Source organism: Typopeltis vanoorti, chromosome 13, assembly GCF_054136105.1.
Source record: "Typopeltis vanoorti isolate ZY-2024b chromosome 13, IOZ_Tvanoo_1.0, whole genome shotgun sequence".
Classification (NCBI taxonomy): Eukaryota; Metazoa; Arthropoda; class Arachnida; order Uropygi; family Thelyphonidae; genus Typopeltis; species Typopeltis vanoorti.
In genome coordinates, this window is record NC_143561.1 from 123335931 (window position 1) to 123362656 (window position 26726).

The 26726-nt window shown below is 37.5% G+C and overlaps 1 protein-coding gene across 1 annotated transcript in view; it reads left to right on the forward strand.

Moving 5' to 3' along the window:
• Positions 1-26726, forward strand: part of LOC150100509 (uncharacterized) — a 1094033-nt gene that overhangs the window by 963033 nt on the left and 104274 nt on the right. The window contains exons 34-35 of the mRNA XM_090402670.1: positions 6635-6820; positions 24063-24193. Coding sequence (XP_090258796.1) covers positions 6635-6820; positions 24063-24193 — 317 coding nt within the window. The remainder of the gene's footprint in view (positions 1-6634; positions 6821-24062; positions 24194-26726) is intronic.

Consider the following 26726-nt stretch of genomic DNA (forward strand, 5'->3'; position numbering starts at 1 on the left):
TCGAAACTGGTCTGGATGGTGACCCTTCCCATAATGCAGAACATTATACAGTACATGTCCATAGAGATATGTGATTTGCATTATGGGATACTAAGGCAAGTGATGTGAATTCATTAGCTTCTTTATATGAAATCCTGAAAATAGTTCAGGCACAAACTTTGTTTGCTTACACTTGGATAAACGATTAACCCAAGAATATAATTTCTTGGCTTCTTTAATTTATAGTATAACCAAGTGGAAAAACTTCCAACATCCATATTTAGCTTTCTTCTATTACTTCCATACCATGAGTATTTACTAAAGTTATGCTTTCTGAGTCATTCTTCTTTTTACTTATCATGTAGCAAAAGAACTGTTTTCCATTTCCTTTGGGTTCATTGACTAATTTATTCTCATAATCTTGTTTCCCTTACCATGCTTGTCAGTTTCATTTTATGTTTTGTACTGCTCTTGAGTTTGCGAATCACCTTTTTTCCTTATATTTATTATTATTATTATTTGGTAAACTCCATGGAGACAATAGACTCGTCATGGGAGGCCAACTCAACCAGCAACCAGTCTCTCATAATGAGTTTTGAAGTTATCTACACTATCTGCACTCATAATACACTCAGGCAATGCATTCCACTCACTAGCAACTCTACACATAAAAAATCTACTCCTCATACCTCTTCTTCATCACATCTTTATACAACTTCCAGGGATGGCTTCTTGTTCTGCCCATTGTAACATCCACTCTTTTTATTATTTCTTCTCCATTAATCTGATAAAATCCCTTAACTAACTTCAAGGTCTCGATCATATCTCCTCTTTTCCTTCTATCCACTAACCTTTGTAATCCACATTCTCTCATAAAACCTGCTTCTCACTCCCCTACTCACACCCTCCTTATACAGCTTCTAGGGATGACCTCTGGTTCTTCCCTGATCTCCCACTGTTTTTTGTAGAACCTCTCCAACATTGATCTTATAACAACCCCTTACTAACTTGTAGGCCTCTATCATATCTCCCCCTCTTCCTCTTATCCACTAGACTCAATAAATTGCATCTTCTGAACCTTTCCTCATATTTGACATTCCAGAGGTCAGAAACTACTTTAGTTAGTCAAATCTGGATCCTTTCTAACATTTCTTCATTCTTTTGAAAATCAGGTGACCGTATCTGTGCACAGTAGTCCATGTGTGGCCTAATTAAAGCCTTATAACTAATATTTAAGGAATTGACAGCGTATACTAGAAATATAGATTAAATAAACTTTAATTTATACTTTCCGATATTTCGGCGAACGTCACGTTGCCATCTTCTTGGGAACTTATTACAAAGACACGTGCACACAAGTACTAATAACAGCAAATGAGACTGAAGCTAGGAAGCTAGCGTTTTCCTAAAGTCCTGGGTAGTTCTTGGCCTTTGGGCTGAAGTTCTTCTGATAAAAGTTTCCCAAATTTGGGGCAGTCTCATGCATCCAAATTTGTTGACGTTTGGCATGTTCCTAAGTGCCGAGGCTGATTCCATGAATAGTCTTTCATACTTGAACTTGCTGCGGTGTATTACTGTGGCTTTCTTCCATCTTATTCTGTGGCGAGTATCCAGAGTGTGGTCTGCAAGCCCAGAGTGGCTGTACTGGTTAAATCGGATGTAATCCTTGTGTTCTGAGATTCTGATATTTGCTGTCCTGCCTGTTTGGCCAAAGTAGGACAGTTTACAGCTGCAAGGGACCTGGTATACACCAGGTAGGTCTAGGAGAAGTGGTTGGTCTTTGGTGGAGCGGATAAGGGATGCCAGTTTTCTATGTGGTCTGTAACAAGTGGTCAAGTCGTTTTTTTAAGATTTTTTTGATTTTTTCCGAGGTGCCTCGGATGTAGGGAATAGTGATGGATTTAGAGTAATCTTTTTTGTGAAGGGGAGGGGGTGGTGGGTTGTGGATAACTGGGTTAAGTATTTTTTGGATTTTTTGGAGGGGGTAGCCGTTGGCTGAGAAAGTGTCACGGATGTGATTTAGTTCAGTGGTTAGTGCTTGATCATTAGAACTGATTATTTTTGCCCTGTTGAATAATGTCTTAATAACTCCATATTGTTGTGAGGGGGGGGGTGATGGGATTGTTGGTGAATGTATCTGCCTGTATGGGTGGGTTTTCTATAAACTGAGAAAACCAAGGTTCCATCAGGTTGGCGGGTGACTAGTGTGTCTAGGAAGGGGAAGTTATTGTTTTCCTCTTTTTCCAGGATGAATGTGTAGCGGTAATTTGCTCCTGAAGTAATGCCTGGATAGCGTGGTTGTAAATACGGAGATAATCAAGTCATCCCGAACTGTGTTAAATTTAAACACCGCTTCGTCTCACAGAAAGCTCTCCGCATTTACAACCGCGCTAGCCAGGCATTACTTCGGGAGCAAATTACCGCTACACGCGGTTCCCTAGCCGACATAAACAGAGCTATTTCAACGCTAGAAAATGAGCTTTCACTTACGCTGAATCACAAGCTTTGGTCAGTCCTACATGGCATCTCGTGTACGGCAGCTAAAACAGAATTTGAACGAGTACGGAGCCGACATATCAACAAGTTTGATAAATTAATAAAGAACTCGGCGTCCAAACCTAAACTACAAACCAACACTGTTGTTAACCTTTCTTCAGCTACCTTAAAGCCTGAAGCACTCCAAGCTCTATCACGTGGTCACAACTTCGCCATTGCTCCTAAGAAATTACCGGCCGAGGAATTAATGATCCAAATTGAACGCGGGATTCGCCAACTACCAAACCACATCGCCAACTGTATTAGATTGGATGTAGCCTGTGTTCTCAATAAAGCAAAACCTCCAAAATCCAATATATCCAGTAGTGAATACAAGGCACTACTAGAATTGAAGAGAAACAAAAAAATAGTGATCACCAAAGCGGATAAGGGGAATGCCATGGTACTAAATCTTAAAGACTACACAGGTAAGCTCAAGGCTTTATTATTAGATCGTTCCACTTACCTCCCCATTGATTACAATCCCACCAACTCACAAATTAGAAAACTCCATAGGCTCCTTAAGAAGGTCACTTCTTGGCCTGTGGAGATTACCAACAGACTAAAACCCTATAACTCTAGACCCCCCCCCCCGCGCATATATGGGTTCCCAAAAATACACAAAGAAAATGTGCCATTACGTCCCATAGTGGAGATGGCATTGATTCCCCCACCTACAAACTAGCCAAGCATTTAGCCAAAGCGCTCTCACACTATACTGGCAATAAACCATCACACATAAAAAAACTCAGCCCACTTCAAAGCCAGTATAGAAAACCTTAACACTCCAACATAATGACATAATGGTCAGTTTTGATGTCTCCTCCCTATTCACGAATGTCCCCCTCAAAGAAACCTTAGAGCTAATCCAAGCTAAATTTCCTCCCGATATCTCATCCTTATTTCAGTTTACAATGAACTCAGGCTATTTCTTTGGCAGGAAAAATTCTAGTGAAACAGATAGAGGGGACAGCCATGGGTTCACCACTTTCCCCACCCTTGGCCAACTTCTTCATGGAGATGTTTGAAGAGAAAGCCTTAAACTCAGCCCCACAAAAACCTACCATATGGCTTCACTACGTTGATGATGTTTTCGCTATTTGGCCACATGGCCCTGATTCACTCCTCTCCTTCCTAACACACTTAAACAACCAACACCCTAGAATCAAGTTCACCCTGGAAAAAGAGGAAAACAATAACTTCCCCTTCCTAGACACACTAGTCACCTGCCAACCTGATGGAGCCTTGGTTTTCTCAGTTTATAGAAAACCCACCCATACAGGCAGATACATTCACCAACAATCCCATCACCCCCCCCTCACAACAATATGGAGTTATTAAGACATTATTCAACAGGGCAAAAATAATCAGTTCTAATGATCAAGCCCTAACCACTGAACTAAATCACATCCGTGACACTTTCTCAGCCAACGGCTACCCCCTCCAAAAAATCCAAAAAATACTTAACCCAGTTATCCACAACCCACCACCCCCTCCCCTTCACAAAAAAGATTACTCTAAATCCATCACTATTCCCTACATTAGAGGCACCTCGGAAAAAATCAATAAAATCTTAAAAAAACATGACTTGACCACTTGTTACAGACCACATAGAAAACTGGCATCTCTTATCCGCTCCACCAAAGACCAACCACTTCCCTTAGACCTACCTGGTGTATACCAGGTCCCTTGCAGCTGTAAACTGTCCTACTTTGGCCAAACAGGCAGGACAGCAAATATCAGAATCTCAGAACACAAGAATTACATCCGATTTCACCAGTACAGCCACTCTGGGCTTGCAGACCACACTCTGGATACTTGCCACAGAATAAAATGGAAGAAAGCCACAGTAATACACCGCAGCAAGTTCAAGCATGAAAGACTATTCATGGAATCAGCCTCGGCCCTTAGGAACATGCCAAACCTCAACAGATTTGGATGCATGAGACTGCCCCAAATTTGGGAAACTTTTATCAGAAGAACTTCAGCCCAAAGGCCAAGAACTACCAATATAGCCCAAGAGGGGGCACCATCAGGACTTTAGGAAAACGCTAGCTTCCTAGCTTCAGTCTCATTTGCTGTTATTAGTACTTGTGTGCACGTGTCTTTGTAGTAAGTTCCCAAGAAGATGGCAACGTGACGTTCGCCGAAATATCGGAAAGTATAAATTAAAGTTTATTTAATCTATATTTCTAGTATACGCTGTCAATTCCTTAAATATTAGTTATCATGTTTAACCAGCGTATAAGCCTCTCAACAAGAATAATTAAAGCCTTATACAATGGAATAAGAATCTCCCTGCTTCTAGAAGTCAGCGTCCTCTGCATCATTCCCAGAAACAATTCTGGCAATGTGTCCCCCAAATTTCAGATCCTTATTCACTATCACCCCAAGATCTCTTATTTCCTCCAGCTATTGACACTAGGCACTGAGTTGTTTTGGAACCAGACAAAACTTCATTCCAGTAAGTTCAAATTTGATTGTCTTTTCCCTGAAATGCTATGAAATCATCCTGACCTGTACCAATTAAACTGTATGCTTATATCCAAGTTTTGGTAAGTGATCACTATTTTTGAATGAAATGGAATAAATAAGGAAATCAGGCCAAGAAAATCCCTATAGAGTTTTTCGGATATATGACAAATAAAAGGAAGAATGATTGTGGTAAGATAATTTTAATGGATAGTGGTGGAATAGTAACTGCTGCAGAGGAGATACTTATGGTATTCAATATACAATTTATAATGGTGTTTCAATCCTCATCAGGGTGAAATCGTGAGAAGCTGAAGTATAGAGAAAATAGGAGTGATGACTTATTGTGAGCAAGCTGGAGATATATAGGAATTAAATATGCTTGATGTCAATGTGATTTGTTAATACTTTGTGTTATCTAAGATGGTTCTCCCATGATGAGTCTTGTGACTCCAGGGAATCCCAAATAATAACAATCTTTTGCTTCTTATACAACTGTATTTAGAAGTTGATTTCCATAAAAAAACATTATTTTGTTTAAGTTAAGGGATATTACATCCCATATTGTTTCTTAGACGAATAAGAAACTCAGAAGAGTTTCATGCCAAATATAGAAATTATATAAAGTTCGGCGATTCCAAACGTAAGCAAAATACCTGGATAGCAGCAACTGACCCTTAAGGTAATGCAAGCTGAGGCAACTCATAGCAAAGGTGGAGCAAGATCCGATCACTATTCTTGATATTTACTCATAATGTGAACTTAGCTCCTAGGAGCTGTATTACTGTTCTACATTATGAGAGAAGGTCACTACCCAGACCAGTTTCAACCTTTATTGAGGTCTCATCAGTGAGTAGGTAGACCTAATTAATACCAAGTTTTTAGCGAACAGAACTTACATCCCTTCTATGAGAATTGCCAAGTGGTGTCCTAATAAATTACTAAATATATGAAGAGCCAAAGGCTTCAATTCGGCAACATATAACTGGTTTAAGTTAAGGGATATTACTGGTCTGGGTAGTGACCTTCTCTCATAATGTAGAACAGTAATACAGCTCCTAGGAGCTAAGTTCACATTATGGGTAAATATCAAGAATAGTGATCGGAACTTGCTCCACCTTTGCTATGAGTTGCCTCAGCTTGCACTACCTTCAAGGGTCAGTTGCTGCTATCCAGGTATTTTGCTTACGCTTGGAATCACCAAACTTTATATAATTTCTATATTCGGCATGAAACTTTTCTGAGTTTCTTATTCGGCTAAGAAACAATATGGGATGTAATATCCCTTAACTTAAACAAGTTATATGTCGCCAAATTGAAGCCTTTGGCTCTTCATATATTTAGCATTATTTTGTATTATTATCCAACTCTCTCTCTCTCTCTCTCTCTCTCTCACTCTCTCTCTCTGTGTGTGTGTGTGTGTGTGTGTGTGTGTGTGTGTGTGTGTGTGTGTGTGTGTGTGTGTGTGTGTGTGTGTGTGTCTAAATTAATAATTTTTATTTCCTTTTAGCATGAAACTTCTATAGCAGTTAGTTATGCTTCTAACATAAAACAAGGAGTAAAATTATAACATAGAAAAAAAATAAACATACCATATTTCTGAACATCATGTGTTATTCATATATTTCATTTTATATTAATCTGATAGGAGGTAAAGGTCAACCAGGAATTCCCGGAATTCCTGGATCACCTGGACTATCTGGTAGACCTGGTAATAAGGGCCAGCCTGGGGCGTTAGGATTTCCTGGGTTACCAGGAATCAAGGGCTTATCTGGATTTGGTATTCCAGGCATAAAAGGAGAGCATGGAGAACTTGGACCACGCGGACCTCCAGGTAATGTTTAATGTATTTTCTAATAAATTAACATTTTTTAAAAAATAAAGTGCTTGCTGTAGAACTAAGTCATTAATTATAAATAAAATGATCTATTTATATATTAGAACATTGATTTTCTCTCTCCTAAAAATGTTCTTGTACTGAATTTCAGTTAATGTAAATAAATACATATAAACATACACTATCTACCAATAATTTTCTGAACACTTTAGCAATTTACAATTGATACCAGCAGGCAAACCTTAATATTGGATATTCCACCTTCGGCTTTGATCATCTCATGTATCCTATAAGGGAGGCTTTCCACCAATGTACGACAGACATCAGGTGGAAGAATTTGTCTCCATTCCTCCATTAAAGCAGCACATTCAGTAACAGATCGAGGACATGCTGCTCTGGACCTCAACCACTGCTCCAATTCATCCTATAGACATTTCATGGGATTGAGGTCAGGACTCTGCACAGGCCAGCACAGTCATTTAACACCCATCTCTTCATACTATTCCATAACAGCTGCATCTTTGTATCATGGAGCATTATCGTCTTGATAGTAAAATGGGTCCATTCCAAAAAAACTCCACAGTGTATCCAGTACCTGATTATCCAGAATATCAAAGTACTGAGCTGCCTTCATGGAACCACGGACAACAACCAGTGGTCCCACTCCAAACCAGCTAAATGCAACCCACACCATTACTCCTCCACCATTAAACTTTACTGTGGGTACAACACACTGGGATAACAAGCATTCACCAAGCTGCCTCCACACCCTGCCATCAGACTGGATATTGCTCCAGAGTACCATTTTCCACTGGTCAATTGTTCAGTTCACAAGCTCTTTGCACCAGGCCAGATGAGCTACCTTGTTCGTTGTTGTCATGTTCAGCTAGCGTGATGCTGCTCTTCTGTGGAAATCCAATAAATGGAGTTATTTTTGCACAATATTAGTGGTCACTATGGTGCTATCAGTGCTTTCGAACTCATCACAGATGGCCTGTGCCAATTGTAGCCAGTTTTTGCATGCCACCCATTTTAACACCCTCCTGTCCCTGTCAATGATTTTCAGCAGTCACCCTGGGTGTTTTCCTGCACTAGTGATACCAGAATATCTCAGTTTGTTGATCACATTGCCAACCATTGATTTTGGATTTTCCAGTTGTGTGGCAATGGTACATGTGACATTTTTGTTATCATACCACCTGTATTCAACTGCTATGATGAAATGTTGCTTCCTACTATCTGTACATAGGATTTTATATTATTAACAAACCTAGAATGTTCCATAACTTCAAATAACAAGGGTGTCTGGCAATTATTGGTAGTGTTGTGTCGAGAAAATTGATGAGTCATCCCCCTTTTCCGACCAACACATGGTTACTTCAGAAGGAGTGGATAAGGACATACTTATGCCTCCAGATAGAAAATCTGCACATTAATAACCCAAGAACATGTATATATTCAGATTTGTAAATTCTAAGCAGTGTTAAAGTATCCCATAAACTAAATAGAGGAGGTTTGTTAAGCTAATTAAGGTAGAAAGTCATGTATAAATTCTAAAAAGATGTGTACAAGCTAATAATAGTTTTTGGCCATGTCAAAGACAGTTCATGACCATGGTATCCGATCGGCAGCTGCCATACGTATAACGACACCACTGAGTGAGGGTGCTGTTTTGTAGTATATAGGTTTCGGCGGGGATTTGAATCGCCCTCTTTTTCTTCTCGTTTCGTCGGTACCTGGTTTTTCCTGTGCGGAAAGCTGTATAGTTGTGGAAAGCTTGCTGCCATGCGTAGCGAGAATCTCCCCTTGCTATGTGTGCTACATGGATCAAAGCTGCAGCTATAGTGCGTCCAGATTCCTAAGAAGAAAGGGCCACTGATGAGTTAACGTCAGTGTATTAATCAGTGTAAGAGTGTTTCGTTTCGTGTGGAACAAAGGAATAGTGAAGCTGCCATTAAAAAAAGTACAGTAAGGAGATCTGAATATCCAGATAAAGCAAGAACGGTAAGCAGAAATCTTTTCATATTAATATCGGAGTAACCGTGGAGTAAGGAGAACTGATCTTTAAGAACACAGCCCATTTCCGTAAAGTGTTACAAGAACTGTCTGTGCATTTTTGGACATTTTGTCTATATCTAAAAAAAAAAAAAAGGCATCTTAGGCTTGAGCCAAGTAGGAGACCGAGGCTACGAACTGTTTGTGTCTAAAGGACAATTATGTTATACTGTTAAAACCTAATTGAATGCTAACTAAAATTTTAGGGGAGGATTAAGTCTAAAATATAAGAAGGAGCATTGCCTCAAGAAATCTATGTCAGAGTTACAGAATTGATTTGTATGTGTATGTAATTTGCATGTGTAGTAGTAAATAGGTAATTTAGTATATGTTGTCAGAGTCTGAGGATAGCTATGTATAGAAGTGAAAGATTTGTGTTAATATAAAGGATTACAGTGTAGAAATTTTTAGATGTGTTAAATTAAGAAAAGGAGGGAACCCAGACTCTATTTTAGTTAAAGGTTTAACTAACATGTATCTGTATGTTTTGTGCTAAAATAAATGTATTTTAGCACAAAATGTATTGTGCTAAAATATAAATGTATTGTGCTAAAATAAATGTATTTCTTTATGTGTGAATCGAATGAGTTTGTCATGCTTTCTGTGGATTGAATTACCGCTTGGAAAATTACGAACCGTGTATAAAAGGGGAATCCACTAGTAACAAAAGAAGCGGGACCACGACTGCATACTTCATGATCCCTGCATTTTCTTTCTAAGTAATCTTGGATAGTATATCAGAATTAGTTGCCGGCTGGCGCAGTCATTAAATAATACAAATTTGTCGGCAAACGAATTAACTGATAATAAGTAAAGTACTAAAATTAAATAATAACTGATAAAGATAGTTTTAGATAAATAAGCCATAAGACACCAAAGATAAAGATATAACAGTAGATAGTGTATATACTACATAATAGATTATATTGACATAAATGAAAAGCAAACCAGCTATCACAGATAGCTTTGCTGCATGCATGCCACAGCTTTTTTTTACCTTTAATTATTGATTAATTTATTATTTCTTTATCTATTTAAACTCCTTTACTTCACTTTCTCTGTGATGTGTTAAGCTCAGTGGCCTGTCACAGTAGGATAGTTAATTCCCTCTGTGCAGTCTGCTCATCAGAAGTTCATTCTCTCTAGTTTGCTGTCTGACTAATAATTTTTAGATGGTGTGTATTGTGGAATAAAAAACATACCCAAGAGGACAAACCCTGCATTTTCTCTGGGATTTGAACCAAAGTCCTTTTTCTGTTGTTGTTCTTGTCTTGTTTAGAGGCACTAAGTATAAGAAATTTCTGATCCAGAAAGAAATGGAAATAATAAATTTTATTTTTTTTAATAGAAAGAATGTCAATGCCAGAGTGTTGTTGTAGTAGTAGTAGAGTTAAGCACAGAGTGTTGTAGTATTCAAGAACAATCTTTTGGACATTTATAATCATTTACTCTGAACAGAGAAAGATGAAAACCCAGGTAGTACCAGAGAAGGTTGTGAATGTATGATTGGTCTGCAATATTTCATGGATTTTTGAAGCTGTATTGCTTAAATAACAGAATTTTAAAACTGGACGTTCAAAGCCTCCATGCTTCTTTGATAGTTGAAGAAATTCCTTTTTAACTTCTTGGTATTGGCAATATCTTCATTGGGATCTCATCAGTAGGAGCCAAACCCAGAATTGCTACCAAGGTTGAAGTAATGTAAAAGTCATATTTCCATATATACATAGCCAAAAGGTGTCACACCTTATTACTGAAATACTCTGGATTAGAGATAAATGTTGAAATTTTTCCACTTGGATGTACTATAAATTAAAGATGCCAAGAAATTATATTCTTGGTTTCATCCTGTATCCAAGTGTAAGCAAACCAGTTTTGAAGCGACTTCATGCACAAATGCCAACTAATGAATCTATTTTTGCTATTATATGTTTTTTAAATAGTTCCATCCTCTTTATTCATTGTGGTCTTATAGGCAATTGCAGGGATGACTGGAGAACAATCCCGGGCAGAGAAGGCCAACTTAAGGCAGTAACTTAGATAAGGTTAACCACCTGTGTATCAGTCGTCTTTGCACCTTAGTTTGAATTGGTCCTTTGGTTGTTCATTTATACAAGATTGGTGAAAAAGGAAAACTGATGGCCTTTGGCTATATAATGATATAAAGGAGCTTGAGACCTTTTCTCTACCTTTCATACTATCTATCTCTCTTTTCTTTCTCCTAATACTATCAGGCTCTCTTGCTCCCCTATATAATATAATACTTTAGGCCTATGATGAGCACCCATTTAGTTTTTCACTTCAATAAAGGTCGAAATCAGTTCGTAATTATTATTATTACCCAAAGACCTTATGGAGTCAAAGACTCATCTGGGAGGTTCTTTTATCATACACACAGCTCATCATACCGTGTCTTAAACACACTCAGACTCCTTGCAGACACCACACTCTCAGGCAAGGCATTCCAATCATTTACAACTCTGCACGAAAAAAACCTGCCTCTCACTCCCCTACTCACACCCTCTTTATACTGTTTCCAGGGATGACCGGTTCTTCCCCGATCTCCCTTACAGATGTGTAATGCTATGCATTACGCATGTCTGTAAGAATATGTGCCTTGCATTATGGTATACTAAGGCAACTGATGCAAAGTCATTAGGCTCTCTCTATATGCAAGTTGTCCAGTCATGAAGTTACTTCACGTGCAAACTTTGTTTGCTTACTCTTGGATAAAGGATGAAACCAAGAATATAATTTCTTGGCAACTTTAATTTATGGGAAAGCTACTTACAAATGATATAGAAATCAACGACATTGCAATGTTTCTCCAAAAGCAAGAGCAGTATTATAATATTATTTATTATATTTAAACTATTATTCATATCAATTAATAATTATTAAATAATATTATTACCCCCCCCCCCAAGTCCTGCTATGCTGCCTCACCATGGTTGGGGATGGCCCTAGGCGGGATGGGTGAAGCACGTTGGGAGTATCATTAACCCTGGTAGGGCCTCCCAAGGCATGAAGGCCATCCCACTATGCCCAGCTAAATGCTAGCAGGCGAAGGCAGAAGAGGAGATTTACACCATCTGTCTTAATTTACTGCCCATTAGACAATAATGGGGAAGGATTTAACACAGCACACCATGCCGGTTTGGACGTCGCCCGGTTCAGCAAGGTCTGCATTGCCATTTGGTAGCAGCTTCAGGGGTGGCAATGAGAAGTTAGTGACTGGCGCTACCACTATCACTGACAAAAATAATGGAAAAACTGGATCCAGATTCAGATTCCGCAACCATTTAATGACCGGAACTTGGAATATTAGGACTCTGCTACGGTCAACTCAAATTACTACAGCACGAACTAAAAAGATATGAATGGACTGTTATGGGACTTTGTGAAATTCAATGGCCCAAAACAGGAGAGCTAACAACAGATGAAGGACATTTGCTTTTTTACCCTGGATGTGACTGCAGTGGAAAAAAAGGTGTTGGGTTTTTGATACACAAATCATCATGAAATTCTGTCATGGAAATCAACCCTATAAATAGCAGAATTGCTCTAGTCTGCCTGAGAGGAAAACCACTCAATATCACCATCATACAGGTCTATGCCCGAACCACAGATCATGAGGACTCCGAAGTAGAGGAGTTTTATGGTCAACTTAATGAAACAATCACCAGAGTGAATAGAAAAGACCTTTTGATGTACAGGGCGATTGGAATGCCAAAATTGGAACAGGCATCGGCAAGGATTATCTCCCATTTGTCGGACCGTATGGTTATGGGGAGACAAATGAAAGAGGTTTTGAATTGATCAATTTTACCTCACTAAATTGATCAATTCAAAACCTCTTCATTACTAACACTCTATTTCCCCATAAACCTTCCAGAAGATGGACATGGACTGGTAAAACACACAACCAAATTGACTTTATCCTTGTAAGCATAAACCTAACCTAACTCTATCAACCTCACAAGAACCAGATCATTTCCTGGAGCCGACATTGGCAGCGACCACAACATGGTCATCGCAACTGTGAATATGAAAATGAGGGAAAGATTACCTACAAAATCAACACGTAAAAGATATAATATAGAAAAATTAAAAGATCCCCAAATAAATCCACTATTTAAATACAAATTAAAACAAATTTTTGACAGAAGCTTCAAGAAATATAATAGTATCGAATCTAAAACCAAATACTTCTCACGAACGATAACTGAGACAGCTGAAGAAATCCTTGGATACAAAAGGAAATTAAATAAACCATGGATAACCAAAAACATTTTGGACCTATGCAACGAAAGAAGATATTTGAAATCTCATATTAATAGCGGTGATAATAGAGAACAGTATAAAAATGTTACTAAGATTATTAAAAAAAGAAATCAAATGTGCTAGAAACTTATGGATATTGGATGAATGCAAAAATATAGAAGAGGACTTAAATAAAAATAATTCTAAAAGTGCTTTTCAAATTATCAATAAGTAAACCAAACCTTTTACCGCAATTAATTGGAGCATAGAAGATGGAACTCCTATCACGAGAAAATAGTTGATAGATGGAAATGTTACGCAACCAAACTTTTTCAAAAAGACCCTCAACTGACCGATGATATTTTGGATGGAATGTTGCCAGGAGGTTCGGAGGAAGGAGATTACCCGATATTAAAAGAAGTTATTGAAGCAGTTAGCTCCTCAAAAATAGGAAAATCACTGGGAAGTGATGGTGTCACAGTGGAACTGATATGCAAAGGAGGTGACACCATCATAGACACCTTGCTAAATTTATTCCAGGACGTATGGAATACAGAGACTTGGCCTTCTGATTGGCGGACTTCTGAGCATGTACCTATTCCTAAAAAGAGAAACAGCAATAAATGTAGCAACTATAGAACAGTAAGCCTTATTAGTCATCCAAGCAAAATCCTGTTAAAATACTTTTGTCAAGAATCGAAAAGAAAATAGAAAGCAAACTATCAGATGAACAAGCAGGTTTCTGGCAGTCCAGAAGTATAATTGACCATATTTTTACAATACACATACTAGGCGAAAAATACATAGAACATAACAAAATAGTCTGTCACAACTTTTTAGACCTTCAAAAAAAGCTTTTGACTCCATATAGCACGAGGTATTATGGAAAATTTTAGAACATTATGGTATTGACAACAAAATCATTAGGATTATTAAATCTCTTTATTCCTTATCTGATATGAGAATTGAAATTAAAAATTACAGCAGTGAACCATTCCAGGAAGAACAGGGGGTAAGACAGGGATGCATCTTGTCCCCTCTTCTTTTTAATTGTTTTCTGGAATATGTCACAGATGAAGCTCTTTATGAATATGGCACTGGAATAGTAGTTGATGGACTAAGAATAAATAACTTATGTTTTGCTGACGATATCGATATTCTGGCAAAAAGTGAAGAAGAATTACAAGAGATAACCGGCTGTGTTTTCGGAACATTAAAAAAAATATGGATTATACATAAACCTACAAAAAACAAAAACAATGATAACCTCAAAATCAAACATTGAATTCTTAAAGATACAAATTGGCAATAAGCAAATTGAGAATGTAAAAAAAAATTCACTTATCTAGGAAGCACGTTGAGTCAAGATGGTCATTCAAAAACCGACATTAAATACTGAATTGCTAAGGTAACCGTGGCCCTACAGAAGTTAAAACCATTGTGGATAACAGAATAGCAATCACAACCAGACTAAGACTAATTGACACCTTGGTGAATTCTGTCCTCTTGTATGGCTGTGAGGCCTGGACTTTATTGAAGAAAGATGAGAGGAGACTCCTGTCTTTTGAAATGAAAACTTACAGAGGACTTTTGAGAATTCCCTATACTGCTCACGAAACCAATGAAGATGTCCAAAATCTGATTGATTCAATAGATGGGAGAAAAAGGGAAAATATTCTGACAGTCATCAGAAGAAGACAGATGAAATGGTTCAGACATGTGGAGAGGGCTAATGGCATTCCAAAGCAAGCACTAGAAGGAATCATTCCAGGATCAAGGGTTAGGGGTCGACCTCAATTAAAATGGACTGATAACATCAAAAAATGGACAAATTCCTCCCTTTCTTAACTGACATCAAGAACAACTGAGACAACTGGAGGAGGCTAACAAAGAGTATCACCTACCGTGAATGATCCAACGGTTCATTTAGGACTACAGGAGGAGAAGAATATTATTATGTGACTATTTTTTTAAAGTATGTCAAACGCAGAACAATTGCTCTTAGCAGCTAAACAATTATATTGATATCTAAAATGTTGATTTAATTTGTTGAATTAATGCAAAATAATGATTTAATTGTGGTTGTTGAATATTCATTGTGGTACATTTTATCATAAAATATATAACAACCCCCACTCAGGAAGGGTTGTAAAACTGTTGTACATTAGTATCGTGAGGTGGCTAACAATTAGATAATCTTGAGGTCATACACAGTACTTTTTCAAAGTACTTTAGGCCTCTAGACCCTGCATGTTTACCTAATTCCTTGGGATTGCCATCTACCTTGGTTAAACATGATATTCTATTGAGAAAAAACTACATAAACACCAGTCTTTTTATCATCTATAATAAGGCTGAAATATCTGGTCTAAGATTTGTCTACTACACCATTGCCATTTCAGATTTAAACATATATTCAAAAAAGAGTGCTGTAGCACTACTGCATCACACCACTTCGAACCATAACTTTCTTTCTTTACTTTTTTTATTTTAAATCATATCTCACAATCTGCTGTACTGAGTTACACTAGCACATAGCTTACCTCTTTTGAAATCCATTGTTTTTATTCTACCTTGTTGGGGGGAGAGGGAGACAACATCAGGTAACACTGAGTACACTGGGGTCTGGCGAGGATAATTATTAGGTATAGAAGAATTGATATTTTTATGCTTTATACTAATGCCAGGAGTATCCGAAATAAAGGAGATGAATTGGTGGCAGTGATAGCATCAGCTTGGCCAAAGATTATTGGGATCTCTGAGACATGGTTGACGGAAGATGATATAATAACCAGAATTGAAGTAGCAGGATACAGCATTTTTTGGCAGGATAGGAAAGGAAAACCTGGTGGTGGAGTAATGCTTATGATAAGTGATGATTTATATCCTCTAAGAGTGGAGGATTTGGAAGGCAGTGACACTAATGGTTTTGAAAGCATATGGTGTGAGGTAGAGGTGGCCAAAATGGGATATTTAGTGGGGTGTTGAAACAAACCAAGGAGCAGGAGATGTTTAGGCAGTTGAACTTGACAAGTGCAAGAAGAATGATTGTTATGGGAGATTTTCCTCTTCCCAGCTGGGAAGAGGAAAATGCATGTAGTAATAAGGAATGGAATTTCTAGAATTCTTGAGGGACAGATCTTAGGCAACATGTAATAGAGGGAACAAGAAGTTTAAGAGTTTTGGATTTGGTCATAGCATCAGAAGAGCTGATAATAACTGAGATGACATCTCTCACCCCCAGTTGGAGAGAGTGACCATGTGGTTTTGACTTGGAAGATGAATAGACATGCAGGAGTATCAAAGAAAGGGAACTTATGTGGAACTATAAGGCAGGTGATTATGATAGTCTTAGATATCAACTTGGGGCAGTTCCATGGAGGGTGGAATTGGAAGGCCAGGATATCATCGGTGCTTGGGAAATTGCAAAGGAATATTTGTTAGTAGCAACAGTAAGCTGTATTCCACGAGTGAAGAAGAGGACACAATTTGGTGTAAAGTGGATGACCATCATAATCATCATCATCAAATTCCTGCCATGTACCCACAAGGGGGTGTACAGGATATGATAGTACTACATGAAAAAATTATATCATTACTAACTTCCTATCTACAATTTTCCTCCAAATCAGTCTGTTACTTGTCAAGACTTCAACATTATCAGATCTTATATTTCTATCATCTAAGGCACTTTGTACAGTATCAGTCCACCTATATCTTGGTCTTCCTCTGGGTCGTTTTGCTGCCAACCGGGCAGAGAACACTTACTTTGCTGATCTTTCCTCGCCTATTCTGTTTAGGTGACCATACCACCTGAGATTAGCTCTGCTAACGCATTCCTGGATGCTGACAATGTCAAGTTCTTTCCTAATATCCTCGTTTTTAATATGATATTGCCATTGATGCCATCTGTTCACTCCCTATAATCATTCTCAGGACTCTCATATCTGCGGTCTCTAGTCTTTGGTCAAGTGTTTTACTTCTGACCCAGCTCTCAGATCCATAAGTTAAAACTGGTTTGAACACTGTCTCGTATACAGCTAATTTAGTGTTCCGACTAATTCCTCTCCATATGAATTTATTCAATTGACTTCCCACCATACCAGCTTTGCTGATTCTGTTGTCTATTTCTATATTTAATTTACCATCTTCAGTAAAAATCGTGCCTAAGTAGCTGAAATGTTTTACTTGTTCCACAGGTTCTCCATTCACAACACAGTTGACATTTTCAATGATTCTGCCTATTTACTACATTGTCTTTGTCTTTTTATTGCTGACCTTCATACCATATCTATTACAACAGCTATTCAATTTAGTCAGAGAATCTTGCAGACTTGTAATGGATTTATTTAGAAGTATAACATCATCCGCATAAAGCAAAGAGCTGACATTAACATCTCCAATTTTGATATCATGTTTAATACCACTTTCCTTCATAATGTGATCCATATAGATAATGAATAACAGAGGGGGGATAATGTACATCCTTGTCTCACACCAGAATTAACATTAAACCATCTTCCTGTACTTCCTTCAATTCTAACTGCTGACTTACAAATCAAATAAAGACTAAGTATTGCTTGATATAATGCCCCATTGACACCATATAACTGCAGCGTATTGAATAACTTCTCTCTTGGCACCTTATCATATGCCTTTTCCAAATCGACGAAACTTAAATACAGATCTTTGTTATATTCGCATGCTTTCTCGACTGTTTGTCGTAAAGTGAAGATCTGATCCTGACAGCCTCTGTTTGGCCCGAATCCAGCTTGTCCTTCACCAAGCTTTTCTTCCACAATTCTTCTCAACCGTTTCTCAAGTATACTTGCATAGATCTTACCAGGAACACTCAGTAGGGAAATACCTCTGTAATTCTCACATTCAGTTTTATTTCCCTTTTTATATATGGTTACTATGAGAGCTCTACTGCAATCATTGGGAATTCGTCCCTCTGTCCAGGCTTTCTGAACTGTGCAGTGCAGCCACTGTAAGACTCTTATACCACCATACTTCAGCATTTCTGGTCGAATATCATCCACTCCAGCTGCTTTTCCACATTTCAAGCCTTTGATGGCTTTTTCTACTTCAAGTATGGATATGTATTCCTGCCTGCATGACTGGTCAGTGTTTTTTACCACTGTGCTGTCATCACTGCTTGTTTTATTTAGCACTTTTTCAAAGTAATTACTCCATACTTCAAGGATATCTTTTTCTCCTGTTTTCATGTCACCTTTATCATCTCTAACTCCTTTTACAGCACTCTATCCTCCATTCCTAAGCTTTTTCAACAACCTCCAGAATATTTTGCCACCTTCTTGATATTTATTTTCTATATTCTTGCCAAAGTCATCCCATGACTTTTGTTTAGCTAGTTTTACACAGTGTTTAGCTTTCTTACATTTGTCTCTGTATTCTCTAAGAGCAAAAGCTGACTTATTTGCCAGGGACTTTTGATATGCTTTCTTCTTTTCCTTCACTGCCTCTTTAACTTCCTGTGTCCACCAGGGGGTTCTGATTTTTTTATCCTTGCAGACAACCTCACCACATGCCTCTCTGGCAGAATCAATCATGTTTCTTCAGAGTTTGCCACTGACTCTCCAAGGTTTGATTCCTATTCTCAAACTCTTTCATTTTTTTTTCAATAATCTTTGTGTATTTTAGTCTACAGTTCACATCTGAGAGCTGCTTAACTTTTATTCACTTTAAAACTTTCTTACATGTTATTCTTTTCAATATAAAATTCAATTTTATCCTGCTCAAGACTAAATAGTGATCACTTCCAATTTCAAATCCTCTGCAAACCCTAGTGTCCTGCACCAGGGAGAAAACATCACTATCAACAATAACATAGTCAATGAGACTTTTCTTATTCCTAGCCTCTTCTCTCCATATGAATTTGTGCACATTTTTATGTTGGAACATGGTGTTAGTAATAACCAGTCCATGTCCTGAGCAGAAATCCAACAGATATTTGCCATTATTATTAGCTTTGCTCTTTTCTCCAAATTTTCCCAAAATATTTTTGTATGTCTCACAATCATTTCCTACTCTACTATTTAGATCCCCAACAAGGACCAACTTTTCCTTTTTCATTGTGTCAGTTGCTCTTTCTAAAGCCTCAAAAAATTCCTCCACTTCTACCTTAGTAGAACCTTCTGTGGGACCATAGGCACAAATAAGTCTCATTGTCCAGTTCCCCATTCTCATATTTGCCCACATTACTCTACTTGAGACTGACTGCCATTCAAGAAGATTATCCTCGTATAAAGAAGGAGTAGCCATAGTTGAATACTATGGCTACTCCTTCTTTTCCTTGAGTTTCATTGCCTGAATATAGCATTTTGTATTTATTGCTCAGAAAGATCTCACCAGTTTTGGTCTTTTTTATTTCAGTCACCCCTATTATGTCGATCTGGTACTTATCTAATTCCTCAGCTAGCTCCATTTCTTTGCCATTCAGGCTTCTTACGTTGATAGTACAGATCTTTAACTCTGGTGATGTTGAGTTGGGGTTTGTTTTCAGATTTGTTCCAGTATCTGACTTTTCGCTGTTCGCCCTGGTTCCCTGGCGAAAACAACGGGGGCCTTGTTTAACCGGGCATCGCCCAGTTAAACAAGGCCCCCACCTCTCCTCCTTCTATCCACCAAACTCTGCAGTCCACATTCTCTCAGCCGATCCTCATAACTATCCTTGTACAGTCCTGAAACCATCTTTGTCATCCGTCTTTGTATCCTTTCCACAGTTAATTTATCCCCTTCAAATCCTGGGGACCAAATCTGAGAACAATAGTCCAAGTGTGGTCTGATCAAAGACTTATACAACGGAATGATCACCCTCTTATCTCTGCAGGTCAGTGTCCTTCTCATAATTGCAGCAATCCTCTGTGTTACCTTCACCACCTTTGCAATATGTCCCCTGAACTTCAGGTTTCTATCAATCATTAACCCCAGATCTCTTGTCTCCCCTACTTCCTCCAGTATACCTCCTCCCATAAAGTATGCAGCAACCCATCCATGTTTCCCAAACCTCAAGACCTTACATTTTGCTGCATTAAATTGATACCCCCATTCATTTGCCCATCTCAAACAATATAAAACAGGAACTGCAGGTAAAAGAGATGATGGAAGAGATATAAGGAGAGGGGGTGGAGAGCAGATGCATGAAGAATATAAGACTCAGGCCAGAAGAGTGACTAGTATGGTGAGGAATATGGCAAAACTGGAATACAAGAAGAGATTCGCAGTAAGATTCAAAAAAATCCTACAATTTTTTTAGCTCTGTGGGCAGTAGGAGGAGAAATGATTGTGGAAGAATGACATTGCAAGATAAAATGGGAATAGAGTGACTAATGCAGAGGACATGGTGGAATTGTTAAATGAGCACTTGATTTGAGTATTTCATCCTGGAGAAGAAGGTTTTGATTCAAGGTTTAGAGGTGCAAGAGGAGAGTGTGTTCCAAATACTGAGCGCACTTGATGTCAGTAAAGCTGTGGGACTGGATGGTATTTCACCACAGGTTTTTAAAGAATGTGATAAAGAACTGACAACTCTGTTGAACCCGGCTCTTCAATGAAAGTCTGGCTGTGGGGAAGGTACCCAAGGAATGGAAGGAAGGTAAGATAGTGCCATTTTATAAGGGCAGTAGCAGACTGGAAGTGTCTAATTATAGGCCAGTTTGTGTGTCATCAGTAATTGTTAAGGTCTTGGAGAAATTAGCCATGGACTATATACAGGATTGGGCATATGAGAGTAATGTTATCTGTGAGAATCAACATGGATTTGTTAAGGGGTGCTGTTGCTTTAGTAATATGATTGCATTTTATAATAAAATGACAAGAGCAGTTGATGAGCATAAGGCATATACTGCCATTTTTCTTTGGATTTTGCAAAGGCATTTGACAGTGCCACATGATAAGCTGATATTTAAGTTGCAGCACATGGGTTTAAATGTGGGATTAGTCAATTGGATTCAGGATTGGCTGTCTGATAGGTATCAGAGAGTTGCGTATGGGTGGGGTAATAAATCAAGGAAGCAGAAGGTTATAAGTGGGGTTCCACAGAGCTCAGTACTGGGACCTGTATTGTTCAACCTTTATATCAATGGATTGCAAGGGGATATTCATTTGTTTGCAGGTGATGTGAAGCTGGTATGTTTGTCAGTAATAATGTAGATGTGGCAGCCTTGCAAGAAGATTTGAATAAATTAGACAGATGGACAAATGAATGGGGGTATCGGTTTAATGCAGCAAACTGTAAAGTCCTGAAGTTTGGGATACATCGATGGGAGGCTGCATACTCGATTGGAGGAGCTGTATTGGGGGAAGTAGGGAAGACAAGAAATTTGGGCGGTGATGATTGATATAAAACTGAAATTCATGGGGCATATTACGAAGGTGGTGAAGGTATCCCAGAGGATCACTGCAATACCGAGAAGGATGCTGATCTGCAGAGATGAAAGAGTTATCATTCCTTTGTATTAGACCCTGATCAGACCACACTTAGACTGTTGTTCTCAAATTTGGTACCCAGGATTTGAACACAGTAAATTGTGGAAAGGGTACAGAGGCAGATAACAAAGATGGTTTTAGGAATGTACAATGATAGTTATGAGGATTGGCTGAGGGAATGTGGACTGCAGAGTTTGGTGGATAGAAGAAGGAGAGGTGATATGATCGAGACTTTTAAACTGTTGAGAGGCAGTTACACGTTGGACTCTGGGGAATTCTTTCACTTGGTGGAACAGTAGGATGGAGTGATGACAACGGGCCATCCATTTAAGTTACGGAAGGAAGTTGTGAATAAGAGGGTGAGGAATGGTTTCTTTGCATGGAGGGTGCTTGAACCATGGAATGCATTCCTTGGTTCAAGATCTGTCAACAAGTTCAAGGAGTGGTATGATAGACTTTGTGTTTTCTAAGAAGGACTTTCCATGATGAGTCTCTTGACTCCATGGAGGCATGAATAATAATAATAATTATTTGAAATGCCCACTCATTGAAGATGATCAGTTAAATTTAGATAAAAATATTTGATGATTTCATAGTGTTATTAAACTCCTTGTAACTCTGTGTGTTTTTGTTTTATAAGCACATAATCCATTTGAAAAATATCATTGTCCCAGATTAGAATAATTTTGTTTGAAAGATACTGAAATAAGTTATCTATGTAAAATAATCCAATATTTTCACTTCCCTCAATATAATTAATTTAATTATCCAAATTGGCTGTGTAGCTTTTTGATCAGCACATCTACATTGCTACCGATAAACCATCAGTTACAATAATGAAAGGACTCGGATGTTATCCAGAGAGAGAGAGAGAGAGAGAGAGAGAAAGAGAGAGAGAAATAATCTGCAGCAGAAGCTAGTAATACACGAATATAACTTGCTCTTGCATATATCTCACACCCCTGACTTTACTTTATGAATAAAGAAAGTAATAACATATTTAACAGATTAAATAGGAATATTTAATTTGCTTGCTTTCTTAAGGATTGGCTGGTTTTCCTGGAATTCAAGGGGTAAGAGGTTTACCAGGTTGACCTGGCTTAAAAAGTTTTGCATATACCTTGTACATGAAAAAAGTTTAACTTTAAGAAATAGATAGTGAATGTTTTTATGGTAGTTTCAGATAGTTTGGAATTCGGGTGAACAGAATCAGCATTTCAACTCAACAATCGTCGGTTTGCTTTTGTTGTTGAGTCGCTTGATTTTTTGTTAACACTATACCAATCATGTGCACTTGTTCATAACTGTGCTATATCTACTGGTCTGCAATTGCTGTCTGTTTCACGCTCCGCTTTCATCTCTTGTTAATCATTTGTGAAGGATTGTTCATAACGTATCTCACGTCTTGTAAATTACTGGTAATTTTTGCTTGAAATATGGAGAAACATTCAAGTTACAATACAATGCAGGTTTTAAATTCAAAGTTATTGATTTTGCAGAAAAACATGGCAATCAAGCAGCAGGGTGTGAGTTTACAGTGACTGAGTTTAAATGTGTGATATTGACATAAACAGAAATGATTCCATAATGATAAAAAGACAAGCAATAATGAAACTGTTTTAATATAATTACAGAAGCATTGTTGCTAAAGATTCAAATATATCACATGATGAAGGTGAGCAGCCGATTGCATAAATTGCATTGATAATTAAAATTTAAATGCATTAATTTTATAAATAAAGTGAGCAATTATAAATTCTAATGAATAATGAGGATTTAATTTTCAACATCAAATTAGTCTTTTCCTGAAAAACTTTAGTTTCTGAAAATTCTTGCAAATATCTTGCACCACAGTTTTTTAACTTTAATTTTGGGGAAAAAATGTTATATTCAAGTAAATATGGTAATGTACTACATTGTGCTTTTGTTAATGTTTTAAATGTAGCATTTGCTTTCTTGTTGTTACAGTTGTAATAATGATGCTATTGAAATTGAGAGAGAGCATTATTAGTGCAGTTAATTAATTGTAGTAATACAATTAATTAACTGCACTAGTTAATTAGTGCAGATCTTTGCAGTCTATGGAGATAAGATTAACAGTCCTATCATTAACCAAAATTAAAATTATCAGTAACTAAATATTTGGCCTAATATGTCTAGGAAGATGGACTTGGATTAGAAAGTACTTCCTTTTTTGACATGTGATATCCATTTTATTACCTTAATACTACTGCTTGATTTGTTATCAATCTGTGTTAGTCTAAAATTTTTAAATGTATTTTGCTGCAATTTGTGCAGTGAAGAAAAAGAAAAAAATTCAAAACAGCCCTTTCCTCCTTTCATTTTTTTATACATGTTAACTGTTTTGAATAAACTATATTCATAATTAAAGATTTGAACATCTTTTCAAAATGATATATACATCATTAACAGATTAAATAGGAATATTTAATTTGCTTGCTTTCTTAAGGATTGGCTGGTTTTCCTGGAATTCAAGGGGTAAGAGGTTTACCAGGTTTACCTGGCTTACAAGGACTTCAGGGAGATAGAGGTTTCCCAGGTATTGAGACCCCTGGTGAGATAGGACCTGATGGAGCAAATGTGAGTATCCTATCTGTTGCCAATTACGTTTTCATTTGAGTTTTTTCTTTTTTTCATTTTTTTTTTTTTTCATATGATTACATTTCCATTCTTACACTTTTGCTTTGAAGATGCATATTTTGCTTAGATGAAGATCACCTGCATTGCCATTAAAACAATTTAAATTGGCATGTTATTATTTACTGTGTATACTATACTACTGTTGAAATAATATGGTAACGTATGAGTGTTAATATATTTCTTCAATTGTGGCCAGTTGGCTGTGTGATTAAGAAGAGCTAATTATATATAACATAGGTGGCCAACAGCAGGCCTGCAGGCCACATGCAGCCCATAATGTGATTTTGTGCAGCCCGCAGCAGGATAAAAACTATATTAAATTATATGTATTATCAATTTTGCTATTAGTTTCGACTGCAGATTTTCTGATTGATATAATAGTTATATTCATTATTTCTGATGACAGAAACAATTTATATTTTCAACACACAATCAAAATTGCTTTAAAAACATTACTCAATTTATAAAATCTACTGCTTTTCTGTGTGAGTTGTAGTAGTGGAAGGGGAGTGGTAGATTTCTATGTGCTCCAGAGTATCGCATCATTGAAAGTCACTTGCTGTGCTCTGGTTACGGTGATCAGTTTCAGAGATTAGTTAACAGTGTTTTATTGTTGCAGTTTGTCCCCTGGTCAGTTACTTTAGCTTTTGTGCACTATGAGTAAGAAACATAAGATCCGTGAAGAAAACAGGTCATTTCTGGAGAAATGGGAAAATGAATTTCTTTTTAAATATAAACAATAACGACAACAAACCAGTGCCTTGTGTGTTTGCAAGTATTGTCTGTGCACAAGGAATATAACCTCAAACGCCACTACATACAGCACCATGCTGCTAAATACCAAGAATATGTTGAAGAAGTACGTACTAAAATTGTACATAATTTGAAGAGAAAGATTAGTGCTCAGAAATCTATTTTTGCTAAACCAACATCAATACAAAAAAGATCACTCTTGGCATCATTTGTTGTAAGGTGCAGAGACAACAAAAGCAAAAAATCATTATCTGATGGTGAATTTGTAGAACACCGTTCTGTGAAAATGGCATGTGCATTTGGGGAAGATAAAATTGCCAGTGTGTTTGAAATCGTCCCACTATCAAAACAAACTGTAACAAAAAGAGTCGAGGAAATAGGTTGTCACATATTAAATAAATTAAAAAGTGTTATTACAGATTCAGCTTACTTCTAATTTTCTCTGGATGAATCATCTGACATAATAGATACAGCTCAACTTCTAATTTTCATTCAAACTGTTTCCAAACACTTTGTTATTAATGAAGAGCTACTAGCATTGGAGTCATTGCATAATACAGCCAAAGGTCAACACATTTATGATGCAGTTATGAAGGTTGTAAATGGTACTGGTGACATCAACAATCTCACACCTATTGTGACAGATGGTGCCAAATCAATGTATGGTATGCAAACAGGCTTAGTTGGCTTACTAAGGAAGACTAGAATCAATTGCCCTGTATTGCACTGCATTATACATCAGGAGGCTCTGTGTGGTAAAATTCTGGAGATACAGGATGTTATGAAAACTGTAATGAAGTGTGTGAATCTAATTAAGGACAGAAATTGGGCCTTCACACACCGCAAGTTTCTTTCTTTTCTAACAGAAATGGAGGCAGAATATGATTAAGTGTGTGAATCTAATTAAGGACAGAAATCGGGTGAATCTAATTAAGGACAGAAATCGGGCCTTGACACACCGCAAGTTTCTTTCTTTTCTAACAGAAATGGAGGCAGAATATGACGATTTAGTGTTATACACAGAAGTACATTGGCTAAGCAGAGGGAACTGTTTGAAACGGTTTATTGCTTTGAGAAAGGAAATAAAATACTTTTTAGAGGAACATGAGAAGACAAACAAAGAACTAAACACAAAACTATGTGATCCTCATTTTAACAGCTTACTTGCCTTTCTAACAGACATCACATAAATTAACTCAACATGAAGTTACAGTGACATAACCAAACAATCTCAGATTTAGTTGGACACCTAGATGGGTTCATAAGTCAACTGAAGGTTTTTAAATTCACCCTAATAAGAGGAAACTTGGTACATTTGGGACCAATCATATGTGTGCAAAGATATCTACATGTGTAAGGCATTAGAGAGGAATAGAGATCTGCAAGATGTCCATCTGTGTCAGGCAGACTGAAAACGAGTATACAAAAGAACATGCAAGTAGATGATTATATCTGCACACAAACGCTAGGAGTATCAGAAACAAAGGGGTAGAGTTTGTTGCCTTACTCAATATGTTGTGACCTCAGATTGTAGGAATTAGTGAGACCTGGCTGTCAGAATCAGACCTACTAACTGGTATCGAGTGTCAAGGGTACAGTATTTTTAGGAAGGATAGAGTGGATAGGAGAGAAGGGGGCATGCTGCTAATGATATGGGATGACTTAAATCCAGTTAGAGTTGAGACCTATATTGTAGTAATACTACTAACAATATTTCATG